The 23,160-nt window shown below is 55.6% G+C and overlaps 1 protein-coding gene across 1 annotated transcript; it reads left to right on the plus strand.

The window, feature by feature from the left end:
• Positions 1 to 72: 72 nt before the first annotated feature.
• Positions 73 to 8,557, plus strand: LOC125090897 (cytochrome c oxidase assembly protein COX19). Its single transcript, XM_047714116.1, has 3 exons — positions 73 to 272; positions 672 to 783; positions 5,633 to 8,557. Exons 1-3 carry the CDS (start codon positions 191 to 193, stop codon positions 5,715 to 5,717), a joined length of 279 nt encoding a protein of 92 aa, XP_047570072.1. The 5' UTR covers positions 73 to 190; the 3' UTR covers positions 5,718 to 8,557.
• The last annotated feature ends 14,603 nt before the right edge of the window (positions 8,558 to 23,160 follow it).

The following is a 23,160-nucleotide window of genomic DNA, read 5'->3' on the forward strand; positions in this document are numbered from 1 at the left end:
GAGCCCGGTCTGTAAGGGGTGGGGCCTGCGAGGCGGGGGGCGTGGTCTGAGTAGGGGACGGGACACGGGGGCGGGGCCTGCCGCCCGCGGCTGCTCTCAGCTCGACTTGCTCCGCTCTCCCGCGGGGCCTGCTCGGCGCTCGGCCCGCAGCCCTGCGTACGGAGCGCGTCGTACTCTGAGGCTCGCCAACATGTCGACGGCGATGAATTTTGGGTCCAAGAGCTTCCAGCCGCGGCCCCCGGACAAGGGCAGCTTCCCTCTAGATCACTTCGGTGAGCGGCGGGCGCGGCGGGCCGCGAGTCCTGAGTGTCCGGTTGCGCCGCGCGGCCCCGCGGCGCAGGTGGGGAAACCGAGCCCCGCGCGGGCGGGACGGGCCGGCGCCAAGTGGCTGGCGGGAGCGGGGCGTGGGGCGGACCCTCCGCGTCCGGGCCCGCACTGCTGAGCGCCTCCGGTGTGGGGCCGGCGTCCGGGTTCGCGGGGTGCCTCCGTGGAGGCCGGCGCGCCGAGAGCGGATGACACACTGTGTTGTCGACACCCACGTTTTCCTGTGGAACGTTCCAGACACGCCCCGAGGGAGAAACAGCCCCGCGGGAGCTCGTGTCCCGGCGTGTCCCGCGCGTGGCCTGACAGTTTTGCTTGAAGAGGAGATGCTGTTTTCCTTCTCGTTCCAGGTGAATGCAGAAGCTTCAAAGAGAAGTTCATGAAGTGTCTCCGCGACAATAAATTCGAAAACGCTTTGTGCAGAAGGGAGTCAAAAGCCTATTTAGAGTGCAGAATGGAGAGGCAAGTACCTGGTGACATGTGTGACTTCTGGAAGCTTCCTCCGCTCCTGGAGCGTTTCTTTCCTGGCAGCTCATCGCAGCAGGGCTCATTGAGGCTCAGGGCTTTCACAACGGTAGAACTGCTTGTCCCTGGGATTGAGGCCCGCCAGATTAAATGGTCCCACAAGTTGTGCAGCAGTCCTGGGTACATTTCCGTGAGTGACAGCGTCATACCTGACTGCATTCCTCAGAGTATTTTCTTTCCAGATTTGGGAGCTGCTGACCTGTCGTTAAGGTTTCAGAACCGTCTATCATGAAAATGCTGACCGAGCCAAAAGATTTGAAGGTTGTGGATACACAGTTTTTTCTTTCACATTCTCAGATCATAAAAATGTTGTTCAGTGTAGTCTCAGCTGTGCTTGAAATGTGAGAGGGGAGACAATAGGCCATTTCAGAAATGATGAAAGATGAAGGATTTGTTCTGTCTTGACCAGAATTCACCAGAGCTCACTTTTAAATAAAACAAAGGTTTGTAACTATGATCCGTTAAGATTTTATTTAAGAACTGTTCTAGTCCTTAGTGGGGAAAGGCAGGTAACATATAATTACATAGTGGGAGTGGGAACTTTTATTTGTGATTTTTAAGCCCTTCGTTAGCTCATTAAGGAATCCAGTTTTCACTCGGCTTTATGTGAAGATAGGTTGACATAAACCAATCCAGTTGGAGCCCCATTTCCACTTTCCCATAACAAACTAAGACATTGCTCTCAGGGCAAAATCTCTTGTGTTTCTCAGGCCCACAGGTGTGTGGAGGGCTCTCTGTAGACACGTAAGGCTCTCGCTCTGTATCTGGAGTCGTTCAGGCTCACAAGGGCTTAGATTTGACAGCAGATCCCCCTGAGTCCAGTTGTCACCATCTTTAAGTAGTACAATCCTGGGATCATGTGTTCACATTACTGTCTTTTAAATTAACACATCTTTTAAAGATGGGAACTAAGTAAATTTTTTCTTGGAGCTACCACATTTGGAGACAGTCTGAAGTTGGTGTCTGTCAGCGTGAGGGTGTGAGCAGGTCATCCACCCCTCTGAGGCTTGCATTAATCATCCCTGTGCACGGGACGCCTGGGTGGCTCAGTTGGTTGGACGACTGCCTTCGGCTCAGGTCATGATCCTGGAGTCCCCGGATCGAGTCCCGCATCGGGCTCCCACCTCCACGGGGAGTCTGCTTCTCTCTCTGACCTTCTCGCTCATACTCTCTCTCACTGTCTCTCTCTCAAATAAATAAATAAAATCTTAAAAAAAAAAAAAAATCATCCCTGTGCGGACCAGAGGACCCAGCACACACAGGTTGCTGCCCCTGCTGGGAGCTGTTTTGGAGTTGGGCTGCCTGGGTTCCCAGAGAAGCTCCTGGCTTACCCGGTGAAGGACCAGCAGAAGGGCCCTGTCTTTTCTCCACATTTGACCCAGAGAGTGAGCTGCCTGCTCTCCGTGTGTCCATGCCTTGCTCAACACAGCTGGAGACTGGCCTCCCCTGAGGCCTGCTGAGGTTGTTGGGGACGGAGGGAGGCAGCTGGCTACTCTGTGGGTTCCATTATTTCAGGTGGCTTCCCTGGCTGGTCAGGCAACGTTAAGATAAATGTACAGGGTGCATGTGTGTTTCTGACTTGGTCAATGATTCCGGCTTAAGACTTTCGGATGTTTTTTTTTTGTTTTTTTTTTTTTTTTAAGATTTTATTTATTTGACACAGAGACAGAGATCACAAGTAGGCAGAGAGGCAGATGGAGAGAGAGAGGGATGCGGGCTCCCTGCTCGGGAGGGAGCCCGATTCGGGGCTCGATCCCAGAACCCTGAGACCATGACCTGAGCCGAAGGCAGAGGCTTAAACACCTGAGCCACCCAGGCGCTTCTTGGATGGTTTTTAATGAAAATCTATGGCCACCCAGATTCAGTATTGAGATTTTGCACATTTGCTTCTCTTGCATTTTACAAACCTCTTTTTTTCCTTTTCCTTTTTTCTTTTTTTTTTTTTTTTTTAAAGATTTTATTTATTATTTGACAGAGAGAGAGATCACAAGTAGGCAGAGAGGCAGGCAGAAAGAGAGGGGGAGAAGCAGGCTCCCCGCTGAGCAGGGAGCCCGATGTGGGGCTCGATCCCAGGACCCTGAGACCATGACCGGAGCCGAAGGCAGAGGCTTAACCCACTGAGCCACCCAGGACCCCTTTTCCCTTTTGTGCTGAAATCCCAGATGTGTCTTACCTGTTCTTGTCTCTCTATGCATCTTTGTAAAAAAACTGCACCACAACAAGTTTTTAAAGCTGCCTCTTGGGATGCCTGGGCGGCTCAGGGGTTAAGTGGCTGCCTTTGGGTCAGGTCATGATCCTGAGGTCCTGGGATTGAGTCCCACATCAGGCTCCTTGCTCAGCGGGGAGCCTGCTTCTCCCTCTTTCTGCCTCTGTCTCTCTCTCTCTCTGACAAATAGATAAATAAATCTTTAAAAAAAAAAAAGTAAAGTTGTCTCTTGAGGCCTCGGCCCATTGTAGCCAGATGTGGAAGTATGTGTGCTGTTGTAGCTGCGGGCCACATTTTCTCACGGGAAGAACTGTCTGGGGTTACCAACAGCAAATACACATATGATCTGTGATCTCAAGGCTCTGTAATTATTTCAGTTTGATTCCTGTGCCGTGGGGTGGATCTCTGGGATCATGCAGCCGCTTCCCAGAGTGCAGGTTGGTGTGAAGGCCAGGCCTCCCAGAAATCCGGCTGCCCTAAATCATGCGCTTAATGCTGCCTCAGTCTCTAAAGGATTGGACTGGAAGTGGGATGTTTTCTTCAGTCTCTTCCCTTATGCTAAAAGGAGGCATTGAAGTCGTCCTTTGGGATTTAGAACTTGCTAAATGTTCTATTTGTTGTTTTTAAGGACTTTTCCAAGGAGCTGGATTTTGTGAATATTTAGATTTGTAGAAAGAATATCTTGAACTGTGTCTTACTTGGTTTCTGTTTTTTTCTTCCTGATTACTTCTTTGCGCTGCTAAACTCGCAGGTCCTTCCTGTCCCAACGGCATGTCGGGAGGAGCACCACTCGCCCCCGTGTGCCACCAGCCCACCTCACCTTCTGTAGCGGGTAGTTGGACATGGGTGTCGCCAGGCTCGGTCAGGGCCTGGACAGGCTGCATTCCTTCTGGAGGCTCCGGGGCAGAGTTCCCAGTGGCCGTGCTCCTTGGCTCATAGCCATCTGCCCTCTCGAAGCCGGCATGGGGTATCTCTGACACTTCCTCGCTTCCTGTCTGTCATTTTAAGGGTTCACGTGATGAGGTTGAGTCCTGGGTCACCTCACTTCAGAATCAGCCAGTTAGCGACTGTACTTCCACCTGTGGCCTGAACTCCCCTCTGCTGTGGAGGGTGACACGGGCTCCAGCAATAAGGGTGTCATCTGGGGGGTCGTTGCTCTGCTGATCACAATGTGAGAGACCTCAGTTTTAAGAACCATTGGCCAGATGTCCTCTTTTGATAAGATGTGGTGAAAGTTTATCATTGTTTTCCTCATTTGGGTTTAAGGAGTGACACATGCATTCCATGCTATAGATTTACTGTGCTCTAGATTAAATTCTACGGACTGAGGTTTGCAGTTCTGGGGACATTTTCCTGAGGGATAAGTGACACTCCTTGTGAAGTTTGGCTAGAGACCATCTCTCTGCAAGGCGTTGTGTTTCTGCAGAAGCGTGGCAGTGCCCAGCATGCTGGCTGAGCACGAGGCTGGGTGCACAGGCTCTGCAGTGGGGGCCGGGACACAGTGTGTGAAGTGATGATGGGATTTGTGCTGGCTGAGCCCGGCGGTTCCTGTGGGGACATGCTGCTGCCCCCTCTCCACCCCCGGCAGGCAGGACAGATGCCTCTGAGAGTTGGGGTCGACCCACCACCCCTGACCCCCAAAACAAAACAGAATGAAAGCCAGGCCTCCCTTTCCCTGGAGCATGGGTGGCGGGAAGCCAGACGTGGGGAGACTACTGAGTTCAGCAGGGGCTCTGTGCTGGGCATCTCCGTCTTCATGGCCCTGACTTCTGTGGATGTGGTGGGAGGCTAGCACATGGGTGGTCATGGGGAGGGGGTGGGAGCAGGACACGGCTGCTGGCCAGCTATGGGGCCATGCAGGACCTGGGGCAGGAGTGAGAGGATGGCAGAGCCCATGCACCACGCATCCGGGTGTTCCTGAGCTTTGAGTAAAGCTAACACATGGTGACCATGGACAGCGCAGTTCTCCTTACATGCAGACTCTTTTCGATAAATGCAGTAGAGTCTTGGAAATATGTTTCTTCCTTGTGTTTTTCTTATTCGCGGTTTTGTTTTCTTTGGGTTACATCTTGCTAGGATACACTTAGGTTATAGCTAAGGTTTCTGGTCAGCGGTAGACTGTCGGTCCTTAAGCTTTTGGGGATTCAGGAGTTATGGATGGATCTTTGACCGCACGGGTGGTTGGTGCCCCTCACTCCTACATTGTCCAGGGTCTGTTGTACCAGATAAAGTCTGTCCTGGCCTGTCCGCACCTTGTCCAGGGTGTCTTCACAGGGACCTGGAGGTCAGGCGTCTGCTCCTACTGTGCCCTCGGGGAGTCTCACGGTGGTCTGCCCACTTCCTTTGGGTCCTGGCTGCGCCCTGTACGTGGGGAACTCTGTGCACTGGTTGCCAGCGGCTGTCCTTCTGGGATCCAGAGGCGCAGGCGTCAATCAGCCTGGAGGAGGAGGGCGCAGACGGTGACCCAGATGCAGCGGTGTCCCTGGCTGCAGGCAGTCCCCCAGACACCAGTTGGGCGGGATGGGAGTGAAAGTGCAGGCCCGAGCAGACAGTGTTCTTCGTTTTCTTCCCTTCTCGTAGGCAGCTGATGGCACAGGAGCCCCTGGAAAAGCTGGGATTTGGAGATTTGACTGATGGAAAACCAGAGGCAAAAACTAATTCGTGATGGAAAAGACCACCAGCTGCCCGGCCTTCTGGGATGGAGTGCGTTGTGCGACCTTGTCAGCTGACAGCTTAGGGTCAGATCCTGTGATGGAGAGGTTCCAGAATGCCCTCCTTGACAGAAAGAGCTCATCTTGATGTTTCCCAGGTTGTTTTGAAAACTTACTATTACTTTTAGATCTCATTTTTCCCCAAGAGTGTTAGGTTTTATCTTTACATCGTGTGTGTCGGAGTTCCTAAGGAGACCCGTGGCAGGCGGGAGTTAGGAGTGCGGAGTCGTGCCCACCTGGCAAGGGGACATGTGGCCTGGTGGACACGTTGACTCCACAGTGCTGGCGTGCTGAGTGCTCGCAGCTTCAGCCTCCACGGAGATACAGGTGCTGTCAGAAACCACTCCCAGGCAGAAACGGTTTCCTTGTGCTTCTGGGCACCAGTTCACTTCCTGTTTTCCTAAACAAAATATGAACTTGGGAAGGAGAGCGCGTCTGGCCTTTGACATATTTGACCTAGTGATGTTTCCGGTCGTGCCTGAACACCAAGTACCTTTTAACCAAAAGCTAATTTTATGACCTGTACAGATTGTGTTTATAAAACTAGTAACAGTGACCCGTGTATTGTAACTGAGAAACAAAGTGTTGGGACACTCGTAGCTTGCCTCACGCATGTGGTCTCTAGCATCTCCCTCTGAAAGCACACCCGCATGGTCCTGTGGCGTCACCTTCACCAGGGCTACCCCCAGAATTGCCTGCAGTCACTTAAACCTCACGTGTGCCCTAACCCAGCCAGGGTTTCCAGGCAGCTTCGCTGCGTGGCCAGGGTTCCAATGCCCGTGCAGAATGCCGCGTGTGTGTGTGGGTCTGGGCCCAGCGCTGCCCTCCCTGGCTCCTGGCCAGCCAGCTTTGGTCCCAGTGTGGCTAATGGAAGATGGTGGAGACATCCCCTCTAGGACAGTGACCCCGGGAGGGACTGCCAGCCATGACCCATGCCTGGGCTCCCGAAAGTCCCCACTGCCTGCTCCTCAGCCATGGGTGGTAGAGGTGTGGCCATGTCCTGCTCTGCCTTCAGGTCCCTCTGATTTCAGCCCATCTGCGGTGGGTGCCTCTTGGCTTAGACCCTCCCTGGAGTAAGTCCCTCCCGTGCTTGGTGCCATTGCCACGGTGCCGACTCCGCCCCGTGTACCTGTGAGTGGTTAGCTCCTCCTGCTCCTGTCTGCTGTTTGTCACCGTCGGGTATTTGGGCTCCGTCTTACGCCGTCATCATGCTACGACTTTTTCATGTTAGCGTCCAGTTGCTAAGGTGTCTTGGCTTTTAACGCCAAACTGAGCCATGAAACTAGTTTGTGTTTGCTAACGTCTAGAATTACATACGCACAAGGTTGTTTACGTGGTATCGTTTATAATTACGGAACGCTGAAGTGACCCAGATGCCCACATGTACGAGCTTTTGGTGAACCGTGGCTCTTGTGGGGGGCCATGCACGGAGTCTGAACTGACACGGGCTGGCCTCCTTCCACAGGCACGCTGTATATAAGAAAGGCAGGCTCTAGAAGCATCTGTAGTGACGTTAACAAGGAAGACAGGAAGCTAGAAGTATCTGCACATTTGTGCAAACACAAAATTGAGGAAGGACAGAGCAGACGCTAAAGAGGATGGTGGCCGGCGTGTCATGAAGCCCTGACTCTGAGCCGAATTCCTGTTCTCCGTGCTCAGAGATGACACGGCTGTGGGGCACCCAGCATCAGCTGCGGTGGGGTGGGGACAACAAGACTATTCTGTTGTCTGGCCCGTTCTGAAAGCCAATATTCTAGGACTAGAGAACTAGGGAGCACGGAGAGCCGGGGTCTCAGGAGTCCCTGTTGTTTCACAGATAAGGTGGCTGCACAGAGAGATGTACTTTAATGTGTGCGTGCATCTGTGTGCACCTGCCAGCCCTGAGTGCCCGGGGGCCTGGAGTCGTGGCCCCTGCAGCAGGTGCTCACCCTTGCCCCGTCCTGGGCTGCAGCGCTATTCTTGACGGCTGGAAGCAGGCTCCCAGAGGGACCGCTGGTGCCCGGGCCAGAGTGGGAAATCCAACCTGAGCCTTAACCATTTGTGGCAGAAAGCAAGGAATTGCTGGAAATAGGATGGGGGCTTGTTGGAAGAATATAGCCCCCCCCCCCCCCCGCCCAGGGAGCTATATCCGGGTCAGTTGGAGCAACAGACTATTGTATTGGGTTATAGTCTTCAGAATCAGTGACTCTGCACAAGTCCATGCTGATATACATCACTAATGGGGTTAAGCTGTGGGCAGGGGAGGGACAGTGGGCGGTGGTCTGCCCAGCACAGAAGCGGCAGGTTGGGGACAGAAGTCACAGCACAGTGGCAGGGGTAGAGACGAGAACCGGCTGGTAGCTCAGAGTCAGGCCGAGTGTGGTGTGAAACCTGGGGCCTGTCCTGGGGCCTCCCCTCAGGGTGTGGTAGAGATGGCAGTGCACACTTGGTGGCCTACCCATGGCTAGCGTCCCCCTCTGATGCCCTCCTTGGTGTTCCTACTTCACTCCAGTGAGCAGATGCCAGACTACACACATTCTGTAGAGTGAAGACCGGTGTTCTTCATGGGTATCAGGGTCCAGAGAAAGGAGGGCTCCGGGGAGATGGAGGCACTGCCACACAGGTCCGGCGCTGGGAAGGGCAGTGGCGGGCAGCTGCTGGGGCGTGGCAGTCTGCAGCCCGGTTACCAGAGTGCTGGGATTCTTCTATGATTATGTTATGGTGGCATTTGGGGAAGCTGGATATGAATTCTCCTGTTTTTGCAAATTTTTGGAAATCTAAAATTATTTGCATTAAACTGTGTGGTTGAACTTTGTGCGTGTGTGGTTGAGTAAATTCTTGTTGTGAGGTGTATCCCGTGGACTTCGAGGCAGGTGATGTGACAAATGGTTTCAGCAACTGGGGGAGGAAGCGTGGGAGGAGAGGTCCAAAAGAAGCCCCAGTTGTGCAGACAGCTGAGCTCTTTACAAAGGGGCAGTGGCTTCCCAGTGCGACCTTTGATTTTCCACATCTGAGTTGCTGGCCACATGGCACGTAAGGTGCAGACATCCTTCCTGTTCATGCCCAAGCGCCTGCTCCTTCGGCCCTGCTCCCGTAAAGCCCGCACATAGTGGTATTCAGCGGCCCAGAGACACCTTCCAGAATGCTTTCCAAGTGTTCTCACGCTGGAGATAGGCCAGAGAACCTGGTCCCCCCTCAGAGGAGCCCCTTAGTCCGCTTCCCTCCAGCTGCTGGGGGGTGGGGTGCGCTCCGGGTGCAGCGCCGGGATTTCCTCTGCCCAGCTATCCCACCGTCAAGAGCAAGACGGCTTCTCCTCTCCGTGAAGCGTCCTGTGCCCACTTAGGTCACCTCAGAGCCGGTGGCATAAACAGTACAGATTTACGATCTTATGTCATAAACAGGCCCATGAGACTGCGTTTCTGCAGGGGCTCTGGCCGGAGTCGTCTTCCTTGTCTTTCCAGCTTCTAGAGTCACTCCCCGTTCCTCGGCCCAGGGCCCATCCTCCAGGACATCGTCCTCTCTGTCCTGACCTGTCCCTCCCATCTTGTCCCTGACTCTGATGCTCTGCCTCCTCACCAGAACCCTCCTGATGACACTGCCTACCCAGATAATCCGGAGTCACCTGCCAGCCCAACATCCTTACCCTGATCACCCCCTGGCAAGTCCGATTCACGGGGTCAGCCAGGGACACCGATATGGACTCCGCCAACCACACTAGCCGTGGTGTGAGGGGGACACAGAAGCATCGGGCCTGGATGGGGCTCAGGTCCGAGCTCTGGATCGGGAGCAGCTCCCGCGTACCCGTGCCCAGAAGATGTGCTGTCATACGGCTGTGGGGCTTTGCCTTGTGAACCGCAGCAACCTGCCACAGATCGAATTTTCTCAGGGTTGGGTTTAAAGGCCATATTCTTCTGAAATCTTTGGCAGACGACGGAGAACGGGTATGTGCTTGGTAAACAGCATTCGGTTGGAGCCAGCCACTGCAAGTAGGACGTGATCCCATTCCCGCCACGTGTTCCTCTCTAGACAGTTGGTGATGTTATAGATATGAGAGCAGTGTCTGGGATCCAGGGCAGTAAACATGCTCGATATGCGTGCGGTTGACAGAGTCGTCTGTATCATTTTTATAGAAACAAATTGTTAATTTAAGAACTCACTGTGTGTGGTTATTTTGTATCACCTGTAAGTCACTGTGACTGTGATTTTACATTGTCCGTAAGTAGCTTGGTTGGTTTTTCCTGGTGGAACCTCACTGGTTTTGTGGCTGCATGCAGTTCTGCAAAGCACTGAGGGCGGCCGGGGGCCGGGGCCAGGAGCTGCTCACAGTGGCTTTGCAGGCTCTGTGAGGGAGGGGTGTGGCAGTCTGCTCGGGTCTCCCCTTTGGAGGCCGGGACCCTCAGGCCTTTCCGAACGAGGGCTACTCTCTGTGCTGCTCGCTTCACGCCAGTCTTACTGGGAAAGAATGAGCTGTCTGTGCCTGTCATTCCAGCCACCGGTCGTTTGGATTCAGTCTTTCAGCGAAATTATTTATGGGCAAGAAAGCAGAGATTTTATTTTTGCAAGAGACATCAAAGAACTTTCTATCAGGCCATAGAAATGACTGTGTGGACGTGAGTAAAATTACCAGCCTCCAGTCTACAGGAATGGAATCAGATTCACAGCGGCCTATGCGCAGAGGCTGAGCAGGTCATGGTTGGTGCCTGGCTGGCCATCCGGCCTTGTCTAGAACCCAGCAGCAGCTCCGTCTGCAGAGAGGCCATGCAGATTCAGATGCGGCCCAGGCCAGAGACAGACTGGAGGAATAGGATCACAGCCTGGCCTCCAGCCTCCTGGCTTTGACTGCTTGTCACCAGGGGCATCCAGTCCTGGGGTGGGCTGGGGGCCAGGGAGCCGTGCCCAGCCACTTCTCGGGAGCCCCGCTGGATTGGCTCGGGCCCTTACACACTCACTTCGTGTGGAGCCTTCCCTCCTCCTCCTGGTGGACTCCCCTGATTCTTCCAGGCCAGGCCTGTGTCCCCTCCGAGAGCAGCCCACAGGGAGGGGTTGGGAGGCGCCTGTCGACGTGGGAGCAGTTGGGTGTGTGGACACAGCCCGAGGCCACGCCAGCAGGGCTGAGGGTGTCTGCGAGACCAGGAGGAACCAGGAGAATGACATATCTCTGAAATAGTGCTCATGCGTGCTTGTTATCTCTTTTTTTAAAGATACTATTTATTTGAGAAAAGAGGGAGCACGAGCTGGGGGGAGGGGCACAGGGAGAAGCAGGCTCCCCGCTGAGCAGGGAGCTTCATGTGGGGCTGGATCCCAGGACCCTGGGATCGTGACCTGAGCGAAAGGCAGATGCTTAACAACGGAGCCACCCGGGCACCCAGTTTCTTTTTTTTAGACTTTTTATTGGGATATAATTTACATGCCATAAATTCACTTTTGAAAGAGTACAGTTCACAGAGTTGTGCAAACATCTCTAGATTTTTAAGTAAACTCCAGCCCCAGCGTGGGGCTTGAACTCACGACCCTGAGATCAAGAGTTGCATGCTCCACTGACTGAGCCAGGCAGGCGCCCCATTGTCTGCTCGGTTTCTAATCATTTTCCTTTTTTCTTCTTCAACTCAGAAGGTAGCCAGCAGAATCTCCGGAAAGCTGTGGATTTACCACTGAGCCCTGGACGGGAGGGGGTGCAGGGGTGAGAGCCTCGTTTGCGAGGCTGCCCCCCAATTCTGGGCTGTCTCGGGGTTTGGGCCGGCCTCTTCCCCACATTCCGATGAAATCCCAGAGTCGTATGACCGTTTCAAAGCCTTTGCACACATTCTGCACCCTCTTTGCTTGGGGGTGGGGTGGGCCTCTGTCCCCTCCCCTGAGTTTGGGGTTAGAGGCCACTGAGCTCTGAGGAACCCCAAGTGAGTCCCCTTGGGGACCCCACATCGAGAGGGTGGGGGCAAGAGGAGGGACGCATGCCTGCAGCCCCCACCCTCCGCTATAGCTGCACCTGGAGTCCTGGGTGGACAGAGGGTATCTCGACCACAGCGCCCACAGTCACGCGCCCACAGCCTAGCCAGCCTAGGTCACTGGAGGGGAAGGAGGTGGGAGAGGAGGTTACCTGGGCGCACAGGGAGTGCAAGGCAGGGGATGTGCCTGCAGAGCTGACCCTGGCACCCTAGCCACTGTGTTCCTGCAGGGTAGGCTTCCCTGGCCATGACAGGGGGGAGCAGGAGCTCCCAGGCCAGGACTCTGCTGCATTACTGGTGTAGGTTTTAGCTGCTGTTCTGCTGAACAGCAGAGGAGAGCCCTGCCTAGGGGACACTCAGCTTCTCTGTACCCCAAGGTGCAAGGGGAAACGATTCTCTTGGGTGCTGGGGGTAGAGCAAGACCTAGGGATGGAAGTGGAAACTGTAGGTATGGGATCCAGGAGGTTCGTGGTGGGCAGGTAGTGTTGGAAGGACAACGGGTCCTGGACAGGTGTGGGGGCTGGGCTGGGGGACACCCCCAGGGGAGCATCTTTTTTCCAGGCATGTCCTGGAGCTGAGGGACGGACTTTTCTGAAGGTGCTAGCCTGGTTTCCACTTTGGGGCTTTTAGGGTTGGTCTGTGGGGTCCAGTGGCTATGCCCCCCCTTATTACAAAAGCCCAGTAATTTGGGGCATGGGTGAGGGCCAACCACTCTGAGGAAGCCAACTCTCCCTTCCCATTGACTTGCAGGGTCAGTGGCACCTCGGTGACTGAATGTGGGGCATGGCGGCCCCTGCTGGACAGTGCTGGCACCACAGTGCTTGAGGAGGGTCCCCTAGAGGGGACTCTGCCGGGTTCCCCAGCAACTGCAGATAGGACCAGGGCTGGGTATCCCTCAGGCCCCCGGTCTTCCTGAAACTGGTGGCCAGGCTGGGGGCTTGGGGGCTTAGAAATAAGGGGGGCTTCAGCTGCCACCACCGCCCCGTGCCAACTTCCCCGTTCATGTCAGGGTAGCACAGAGCTGGTGCGTGCTGTGGGCCTGGCACCACAGGGAGTCAGTGATGGGTGGCAAGGGGTTCACTGCCTGCACCCACAAACTGTGCCTAAGGGTAGAGGCTACAAGGGGTAGAAATGGGATCTGGGGGCGGCAGGAGCCGCCCCCCGCCCCAAGAGAAGATGCCACTGGAGACAAGAGGGTCACTATGAACAAGGGGCCTCCTGGCCCCTGGGACCGAGTGCTTAGATGTGGGTGTCTGCCCAGGGCTGTGGGGTGTCAAAGTATGCAGCCTTGTGGCCCCTGCTCCTCCAGGCTCCTCTCTCTGTCTCTCTCCCACCACTGTGCCAGTTAGCCTTTTCTGGGCTGCAGGCCACCCCAGACTTAGCTTCAAACTGCAGCATTATATGGGACTGGTTGCCCCATTTGAGGGTACTCACTGCATGGGCATGGCCGGGACTTGAGCTGTGAGGCCTCAGCTCGGGACATGAGGGAGGTCATCAGGGATGGGCAGGGGCATCACCATCTCTCTGAGCTCTCTCCACATGGTCTCTGCAGTGGGGTGGCTGGGGGCCAGGCTTCGTACCTGGCAGCTCAGGCTCCCAAGGAGAGACAGAGGGATCCGGGTAGAAAGAGCAACACAGAGTGTGTACCAAGTGGAAGTCACATCCTTTTATGATCCAGCCTAAGAAGTCTGCAGCCGTCCTTCACTGGTTGAAGCATTCACAACCCCCACTGAGATTTTTTAAATATTTTATTTATTGGGGCACCTGGGTGACTTAGTGGGTTAAGCCTCTGCCTTCAGCTCAGGTCATGATCCCAGGGTCCTGGGATCAAGCCCCACATGGGGCTCTCTGCTCAGCAGGGAGCCTGCTTCCCCTTCTCTTTCTGCCTATTTGTGATCTGTCAAATAAATAAGATCTTTAAAAAATATTTATTTAGGGGCGCCTGGGTGGCTCAGTGGGTTAAGCTGCTGACTTCGGCTCAGGTCATGATCTCAGGGTCCTGGGATCGAGCCCCGCATCGGGCTCTCTGCTCAGTGGGGAGCCTGCTTCCCTCTCTCTCTCTCTGCCGGCCTCTCTGTCTACTTGTGATCTCTCTCTGTCAAATAAATAAATAAAATCTTAAAAAAAAAAAAAAAGAAAAATATTTATTTAGAGAGGGAGGGGGAGAAAGAGAGAGTGAGCACCTGAGGGAGGAGCAGAGGGAGAAGGAGGGAGAAAGAATCTCAAGCAGACTCCATGCTGAGCATGGAGCCTGGCATGGGGGTCCATCTTACAGCCCTGAGGTCATGACCTGAGCCCAGATGAAGAGTTGGAAGCTCACCTGACTGAGCCACCCAGGTGCCTCAACCCCCACTGAGATTTAAGGTGAGAATATAGATCCCACATCTCAGTGGAAAGTGGGAGCAATGTCAGTCACATTATAGATGATCCTGTAGGAGGGAAGACATGGATGGATGACAGAAGGATGGATAGATGTTGGATGAATAGATAGATGTGTGGATGAATAGATAGATGGGTGGATGAATGGGTAGGCAGATAGATGATAAATGATGGATGGATAGATAATGGATGGATAGGTGGATGGGTGGATGGATAGAGGATAGATGGATGGACAAATAGATGATGGGTGGATAGATGATTGGTAGATGATGGGTAGATGATGGATAGATACAGATGCATGGGTGGATAGATAGATGATGAATGGATAGATGATAGATGGATGGATGGGTAGATTTGAAGGAATGGGTGGGTAGATGAAAGACAGATGATTACTGGGTAGATGGATAGATGGGTAAGTGATAGGAGTTAGAAGGGTGGGTGGATAGATGGATGGATAGATGAATGGATGGGGAGAGGATAGATGGATGGATAAATAGATCATGGATGGGTAGATGATTGATTATGGGTAAATAGGTAATGGAAAAGTAGATGGATAGGTGGGTGAGTGGATACATGATAGATTGATGATGGGTAGATAGATGATGGATGGATAGGTGGATGAATAGATGGGTGGATAGATGATGGATGGGTGGATGGATGGGTGGATGATGGATGGATGGATGGGTGGATGGATGGGTTGATTGATAATGGATAGGTGAGTGGATGAATGGATAGAGGGTAGATGGATAGAAGGTAGATGGATGGATAAATAATGGATAGGTGGGTGGATGGATGGGTAGATAAATAATGGATAGACAATGGAAAGATGGATGATAGATGATGGATGGATAATGTATGGGTAGGTGGATGGATGGGTAGATAGATGAATAGATGGATGGGTGGATGGATGGATAGTATATAGATGATGGATGGATAGATAATGGGAGGGTGGGTGAATGGATGGGTAGATAGATGGATAGATGAATAGGTGAGTGGATGGGCAGATAGATAATGGATGGATAGGTAGATGATAGACTGAAAATGGATGATGGATGGATGATAGGTAATGGTTGGATAGGTGGGTGGATGGATGAATAGATGATAGAAGGATGATAGATACAGTGTACAGATGGGTGGATGGGTAGATGGAAGAATGGATGGATGGATGGATGGATGGATGGATGGATGGGGGATAGGCGAGGGACCTCCCTTGAGAAATGCAAGCCCTGTCTCAAATGCCTGGTCCCTTTGCACCTGTCTGAAGCCTGTCATGATGTATTGGTTCATAGACTCTGTTCATGGCAGATGGGCTCAGTGTGTGGCACTGATAAACTGTGACGTACTTTAACACCTTCCTTCCTGTGCTTCATGAGGCTTCAAGGTTTCTTGACCACCTTGTCTGGGGTTGTGGGGGTCCCTTGTGCTCGACCCTGTCCTTAGGCTGTGATCTGGTCCTGGAGAGAAGCCTTTAAGGTGCGTGACCCCATGCCTCCCACCTCAGTCTCCCCATCCTCTAGGGGGTGTGATGTTAGCCTTGTGTGGGGCTGCTGAGGGGTGGGAGGCAGGACCCCTTCATTCAGCCCACTCAGCACAGGGGCCATGATGTCAGACACAAAAAACATGGAGAGCCGTTCTGTTCTCACTGGAACACAAGGGAAAACCCCTTCATGTCTGAGAGCTATAGATAGGTGTCACATAAGTAGAATCATACATGTGTCCTTTTGTGACCGGTTTATTTCACCAAGTATCGAGTGTTTTTTTAAGCATCTATTTATTTATTTAGAGAGGGTGCACGAGCCAGGAGAGGGGCAGAGGGAAAGGGAGAGAGACAATTATCAAGGAGACCCTGTGCTCAGTGTGGAGCCTGAAGTGGGGCCCAATCCCACGACCCCAAGGTCATAACCTGAACTGAAACCAGGGGTCAGACGCTCAACTGACCGAGCCTCCCAGGCGCCCTGAGGATCACCTTTCAGGGCTCACCAGGCTGTGGTGTGTGTTGGTGCCTTGCTTCTCTGTGGCTCAGGGCTGCTCTGCTGTGTGGGCAGACCACAGTGTGTTTCCTACTGCTCGTGTGAGCGACACTGGGGCTGCGCCCACCTTTGGCTGCTGTGAACAACGTGAACATCCACATACAAGTTACTGTGTCAGTGTGTTTGCATTTCGGTGGGGTCTGTACCTGATGGGGCACTTTCCAGGTCACTTGGGAACACTGTGTTGAGCTGCCGGAGGACCCAGCAGAATGTTCACACAGCGGCTGTGCGTTTTCCATCCCCCATCCCCAGAGGATGAGGGTTCGAGGCCCCACAACCCCACCGCTCTTTTTCCTGGTACCGAGCTGCAGCTGTCCTCGCGCGTACGTGTGCGCATGTGCATGCATGCGTGTGAAATGTGTGCATGTACGTGCACGTGTGCATGTGCATGTGTGCGTGCGTGCATGTGTGTTTCAGGGGGAGTCGGACGGTAGTGGTTCAATTTGCAGCTCTCTGAGTGCTGGTGGTACCTACCGTCTCCCGTGCACCCTGGCCCTTGTAGTCTTCCTTTGAGAAATGTCTGCTCAGATCCCTTTCTTGTGGCTTTGCTGGGTCACTTGCCTGGTTTATTATTGACTTGTAAGCATTCTCTCTAAGTGGATTTGTGGAGTTCTTTTCCATCACTTTGCACGGGAACTTAAGATGCACTGCTGAGCGTTGTTGCTGGAGGGGGACAGCGTCCGGGAATGTGAGCAAGCCCTGTGGCCTCTAGTGGGTCTCACCCTTCTCCCCACACTGTGTGCTGGAATGGCTGCATGAGGCCACCAGCCCCAGAGGTCCTTGCATGCTGGGCCTGCCCTGGCCCTGTGGGGGTGGCTGCCAGAGAGGCCTTGGATGCGGCACGGGGCCACCCTCGCCAGCCCTCGCCTGGCCGGAGAGCCTTCCGCCCCTCTGCCCCTTCCTTATGCCATTGCTCTTTGGAAGACCAAGCAAAACATGTGTTCAGATGTCCCAACGCTGGCGAAGCAAACCACAGCTCCCACCCCCACATCATCTGGGGGGCTCCTCTGGGAACTCCCAGCTTCCAAAGGGGTTTCTGGGCCAGTGCCACTCCCGACAGGGACATGGAGAGCATCAGTGGCCGGGACCTGCTCCCCCAGCCTTGCAGGGCTGTGACCACCACATCTCTGGCTGTAGGGCAGCAGGGCGCCCCGCATCTTAGCCCTTCTCCTGAGAGGAAGTTCCAAGCCGCTCAGGTCATCTTTCTTCTGGTTTTTCTGTGTTTCTCTGGGTAAGGAAACCAGTGAGCCTTTCTCCTGAGGGTGGAGCCACAGGAGTTGCTTGGGGCAAGGCCTGCTTCAGAACGGGAACTGTCCCTAGCCACACCAGGAAGCTGTTCCTCGTGGTCAGGCATATGGCGGTGTACATTCAGTGGCCTGCTTGCAGCCTCTGCCCTCGGGGGCTGGCTCACTGGGCATCATGCATAAGTCTGGGCCTCCCCATCCTGGGGGTTCTACTGGGGGCTTTCCCCACAGCTGACCCTCGGGCCCACCGCCGAAGCAGGGGTCCCCTGGGGGTCTGGCATGGAGCAGGCCCATGGAGGACAGAAGGCATGTGGCTGCCATGCCTGGCGAGGGCCAGAGGAGGGTGTAAGGCCCCGGGAGGGTTCCCAGCCTGGTCCTGGTTCCTGCTCTGCTCACAGCTCGCCCAGTGCCAGTCTGGGAGCTGCTGGCTGCCCAGCCTCTGAGCTCTGAGGTGCTGTGTCTGCAGGGGGGCAGAGGCTGGGGTCTGCTCCCCCCCATCATGCCAGGGTCAGGGCTAAGAGGGCCTATACCTGCAGGGCCTGTACCAGGTGTGCCAGGTGGGTGCTAGCACGGGGTGGACATGTCTGTGCTGGCAGCTGGGGGTCCCTGTCTCCTCCCCTGCTGGCTGGCCGGCCTCTCCAAACTGCTGAGGGCTGTGCATGGAGCAGGTGCTTGGTAAATAGCTTTGAAGGGCTGAGGCTCCCACCTGGTCCTGGAGAAGGAAGGGCCCAGGTGCCCAGAAAGACGGTGCCATGTCAACCAAAGACCACATGCACTTGGCCAGCTCCTCCTGTGTGCCTGGGGCCAGGTGGGGCCAGGGATGGCCGGGATTGGCCTTCACGCCGGCCACCTCCCTCAGCCTGGGTGTGTCCCCTGTCCTGGGCAGGAGTGCCAACCCCACCTGCTTTACAGAATTTCCTCCAGAATCCGGAGACAGCAGGTGTCTGGGCAGAAGAAGGGTTAGCAGACACAGGCGGCTGATGGCCAGCACCCCTCGGGGCTTCTGGTGTCCAAGGAAAGGGGCCACTTCTTTGCGGACAGCAGATACTGGAAGCACCCAGGCCTCTTGCTGCTTCCTTGTCTGAGCTTGTCCTCTCCACCTGCTGTCTGCTCCGCAGCTTCCCCACTGTTCTGCCTCACTCACCCCTTTCCTGAGAGCTCTCCCCTGCCTTCTGCATGGCCCTCCCTGTGCCCGGGTCACCTGGGCCCCTTTCCCCAGCTCAGCCCCTCCGGGGGGTCTGCCAGCTGCAGCCTCCCCGCACTCCAGGGGCCCCAGTCCCTGTCTCCAGCCCTCTGCTTCTGTGCCCATGATCCCCCAAGTGGACCGCTCCCTGATGGTCCATGAGCTTTGGTGGTGCCACCATCCCCAGGGCCTCCCATGGGGCTACAGAGTCCTGAGTCCACCTTTCCCCATGTGCATATCCTCTACACCCAGATGAGCACAGCTGTCTCCCTGGGGTCCTTGGTCTCAGGCCTGCCTTTCCCAGACTCCTTCCCATGGATCCCCAAGGGCAGACATATAGTCGCTCTCCTTACTCCCCACACCTTCAGGACAGGGGTCAGCCCCCCCGAACTGTGTCAGGACCCTTGGGTCTGGCCTTGAGACCCTCCAGCACTTCCCCTACAGCCCCAGGCCCCCATGCTCGTCGGCCTGAAATGCCTTCCTGTAGCTGGCTCAGACTCACCCTGGGAAGCCCTGCCGACCCCTGTCCACCAATACTGGCTGGCCTTCCCTGCCCCCTCCAGCTAACACAGGTGATGGCTGATCTCTTTCTCCTCTTTGGAGGCAGGGCCTGCCCTATGGGGGCCCCTAGCCAGGCTGGAGCAGACAAGTTCCTGCTGCCCCTGGCCCTTCTCGAGGCCTACCCTTACCCATCAGCCTCTGGAGGGAGAACAAAGAGGTGGGACCAAGAGGGGGTCCCACAGGAAGGCACAACCCCGGGCCAGTGTTGTAGGTGGGAAGCTGGGGGCCCCAAGGAGGCTGTATGGAGGGAGCATCTTGGATTTCTTTTGGCTTCAAGGGGAAGAAAATGTGCCCAGACTGGGCCTGGGGTCTCTAAAGCTATTGGACCCCCAGCCCCTTTGTTCTTATCTCACCCCAAGTTAGATTGGTCCAGACAGCCTGGACCCTCCCCACTGTTGGCAGGAGGCGGAGGGAGGGAAGAGAGGCCAGGGGTCCCCACGTAGTGGGCAGCCGAGGGAGCCCACGTACCCACAAGCCAGCTGTCAGTTTCCTGACTTTGTCGTACAAAAGCAGCTGAGAAAACCAATGTCAAACTGTGTTCCTTTGCTTGTGAGGCTTTGAACTGCAGACCTTTGTTCCCTCCCAGTCCCAGGTCGAAGGTGCCTCCTGGAGGCGCTGAGGGCGGGGCTGGTCCAGGTCTGAGTCCGCGAGCCCCCTGTGGTTCCTTGGCTGCAGACACATCTCTCCCCACCCCTTCCTCCGTCACATGGTATTCTCCCCGCATGTTTGTTTGTATCCAAATACCCCTTTTATAAGGACACAGTCATGGAGCAGGGCCCACCCCATGACCTTGACTTGACTTGCTCCTTTGCTAAGATCCTGTCCTCAGAGAAGGCCACATTCATCCTCCCAGGGATAGGGGTTGGGAGGCAATTCAACCCCAGCATAAGCCAGCAAACACAGTAGTGCACCGTGGAGACACTTCCGGCCCTGGGTGGGGAGCACTGCCTTCCAGGACCCTTCATTTCAGGGTCACTGCCCCCTGGGCACCTCGGGGGGCCTTCCTGGCCTCTCTGGTCTCGGCACCCAGCCCGCCCTTTAGCCCCAGAGCAAACCTTACTGGCTGCCTGGAAGTGCCTTGGCCAGATGCCCCGCTCTCAAAGCGTCCCTGTGCCCCCTTCGCCTCTGGGAGCCTTTGGTTCTCTGTCCTTTTCCCTGGCTGGGCCACAGGGTTTCTGTCCAGTGCCCATGGACAAGGCCAGCTCTCCACTGCAGGTCTCGATGACAAGGCCTGAGTTGGGAGCCCAGAGCACCCCGTCAGCTTCCCAGCCCACCTCACTCTTCTGAGCTGCAAGCCAGCAAGGACTAGGCTCCCTCTGCTTCCAGCCGCCTCAGCAGCATCCTGTCTGGGACTGGAAACATGGGAGATGCTGGACAGAGACCAGGTGCCATTCTGCTCGGAAGCCAGTCGCATCCAGAGGGCTTGCTGGGAGATCCCCGGTGTTCATATCGGTGCCTGCTTTGGAGATCTTAGAAATCCGGTTGGTAGAGTTATAGAAAGAAATTGGTTGAGAGGTGGTTTTCTTTTGTATTCTTGTCAAGGGGGTGTTAGAACATGACATGCTCTGGGCCTGATCATCTCAAAATGCTGGGCTGGGAGCTCTGGGTTCCATGGACAAAGTCCTGACACTGGTTTGGGGTCTCTTTCCTCATCTGGGAGTTTCTGCCTGGATGGTTGGGGAGGGCTTCAAGGAGGAGGTGGCAACAGCCTGTGTGTATCAGTGGGGCAGGGAGCTTGGCAGTGCCCCCATCATCGACCTTTGGAAAATGGCTTCTCTGTCAGGCTGAGGGCAGGGTTCATCCCCTTCATGAGGCCCAGGGCTGGCCTTGATTCCCGGAAGCCTCTGTTCACTCCGCTCCTTCCCTGGGAGAACCGGCTCCTGCTAGTGCCAAGGCGCTGCCCTGCTGGCTTGGGGCCAAGGCCCTGGTCTCACCTTGCCGGCCGACTAGCTGTGCTGTGGGCACGGGAGCAGACAGACCCGGCCCACCAGGAGCTCAGTGTCTGCTTTGTGTGGCTCAGTGCTCCTGGGCAGGCGGGCAGCAAGTCTCGCTGGACCCCCCTCCCAGGCCCAGAAGATGATTGAGTAACTGGGATTCAGGGGCCTTTGTCTCAGCCTTGCAAGACCAGGGACAGCTGGCAGAGGGAGCAGGGGTTGTGGGCAGGTGGGCAGGGGCAGTCAGGGTGCCCATGCCGACCCCGTGTCTCCAAACGCCGGCCCCAGTCTGGTTCTGGCCCAGCCCAGGCTGTGTTGTCACCGTCTGGATCCTGTGGGTGCCACCCCCTTGCCGGGAAGCCCAGGACAGGGGCTGTAGCTCCGGCTCTTGCCTCCTTTGGGGACTCTGGTTTCATATCCTGACTTCTCTTTTCTCACCCCCTGCCCCGCCCCTCCCCGCCCCCCGCCAGGGATGTCATCACCTCCTCAGTAAGAAGGGAAGACCGAGAAGAAGGGAAGACAGAGATGGCAGAGGACCCACCCTGGGCAGGCTGTGGCCGTCTGCTCATGTGATTCCCTCCTGCAGGAAGCCGGGTCCACACCTGCTCTTCCCCGAGATCTCTCTGCGGCCCCTCTGTGGGTCCATGCTCCTCTCTGCCCTCTCTGGGCAGCCTTCCCAGTGTGCGTCTCTTTTTCTGGTCCTGCGTTTACCCCAGTCCTGACATGTGGAACCCATGTGTGGCTTTGGGCCACTGATTGGATTGCTCCGTACCTCAGTTTCCCCATAAATGGGAGTTAAATGAGAAAGTCCATTGAGGGGTTTAACCTGATGCCTAGTTAACTAGTTAGTAGCTGTAACCTGTCATGAACATCTTTGTTAAGCAACGTTCTCCTCACGTATGCTGGGTGGCAGGCTCCGAGCCTGGCACAGGGGCCCAGAGGAGAAATCGCCGTCTGTCTTTGCTCAGGAGGCTCCAGTCTGATGGCAGAGAGAGACGTGTGGCCAGCTGAGCACAGCGCACCACAGCCCTGCTGACTTAGCAGGGCGGAGCAGCGTGCCGCATTCTGCCGGCCAGATGGACGAGGCCCGGAAGCTCTGTGTCCCCCGAGGTGACCGCGGCCTGGGAAGCAGGCACCTGGCGGGACAAAGCTGGTGCGGCCCCACCGTGGGCAACTGGCAGGGTCTGCTGCCAACGGCAGTGCCTTTCTCCGTGTCCCGGAGGGGCTCCTTTGTGATGGGAATCCACTCTAACACTCATGAGATACTGGCGGTGGGCGGGGGGCTGGGGTGGGGGTGGCTGTGACCCTGACGCACTGAAAACACCCTAAATGCTCCTCTGCCCGCGGCCGGGTGCACACGTCACAGGTCAGCTGAGTAGAACGCGGTCACTGAAAGAGAAGGAGGTCTGTATGTATGGACTTGGAAGATAAGCAAGATCTTATTAAGTGAAAATAAAAAACAAAAAAAAAAAAAACCACACACAAAAAAACAAAAAACACCCAAAACCCAGTGGCAGGTCAGAAGGATTGGGGACTCCCCTGGTGTTACCACAGGCTGAGGACCATTCTGGAAGGAGGCAGAGGGATGGTTCACAGAGCTTGGCTCGGAATTGCCTGGGATGGGGATAGAGAGAAGCTGTAATCCTTTAATGGGATGTTTATTTCAATCGTGTGGATCATTGGATCCATAATTTAAGAAGATGGGAAGAATTCGGGAAAGTGCAGAGGCAGGCAGAGGAAGGGACACCCATTACCTGTCCCCTCTGTCTCTCCCCTCTCTCTCACTCCTGGGTCCCTGCCTCCTGACATGGTGGGGCTTTATTCCTGGCATGGAGACCCCACTGTGGTGTCCCTCCTGTGGCCGCTGGGGCCTGCTGGCCATCTCCTCCCTGGGGCAGGGATGGTGTGAGCAGGCACCCCTTCCCTCAGCCCGTGGGCCTACGGGGCCGGACCGGCACACAGTAGGTGTCCAGGTGCTGCTCCCCACCCCCAGGAGCTCACGGAGGAGCCCACCTGGGCCTGCTCAGGCCCCCCACTGGTGGAGCTGGTGGTGCTGTGCTCAGATGGGGGTGGGCAGCGGGGAGCCCGCCGGGCTGGTCCCGAGGCGCCCGGGCTGGGGGACGGGTTGGGCGCGGAAGGAGGCCG

Source organism: Lutra lutra, chromosome 18 (genome assembly GCF_902655055.1).
Source record: "Lutra lutra chromosome 18, mLutLut1.2, whole genome shotgun sequence".
Classification (NCBI taxonomy): Eukaryota; Metazoa; Chordata; class Mammalia; order Carnivora; family Mustelidae; genus Lutra; species Lutra lutra.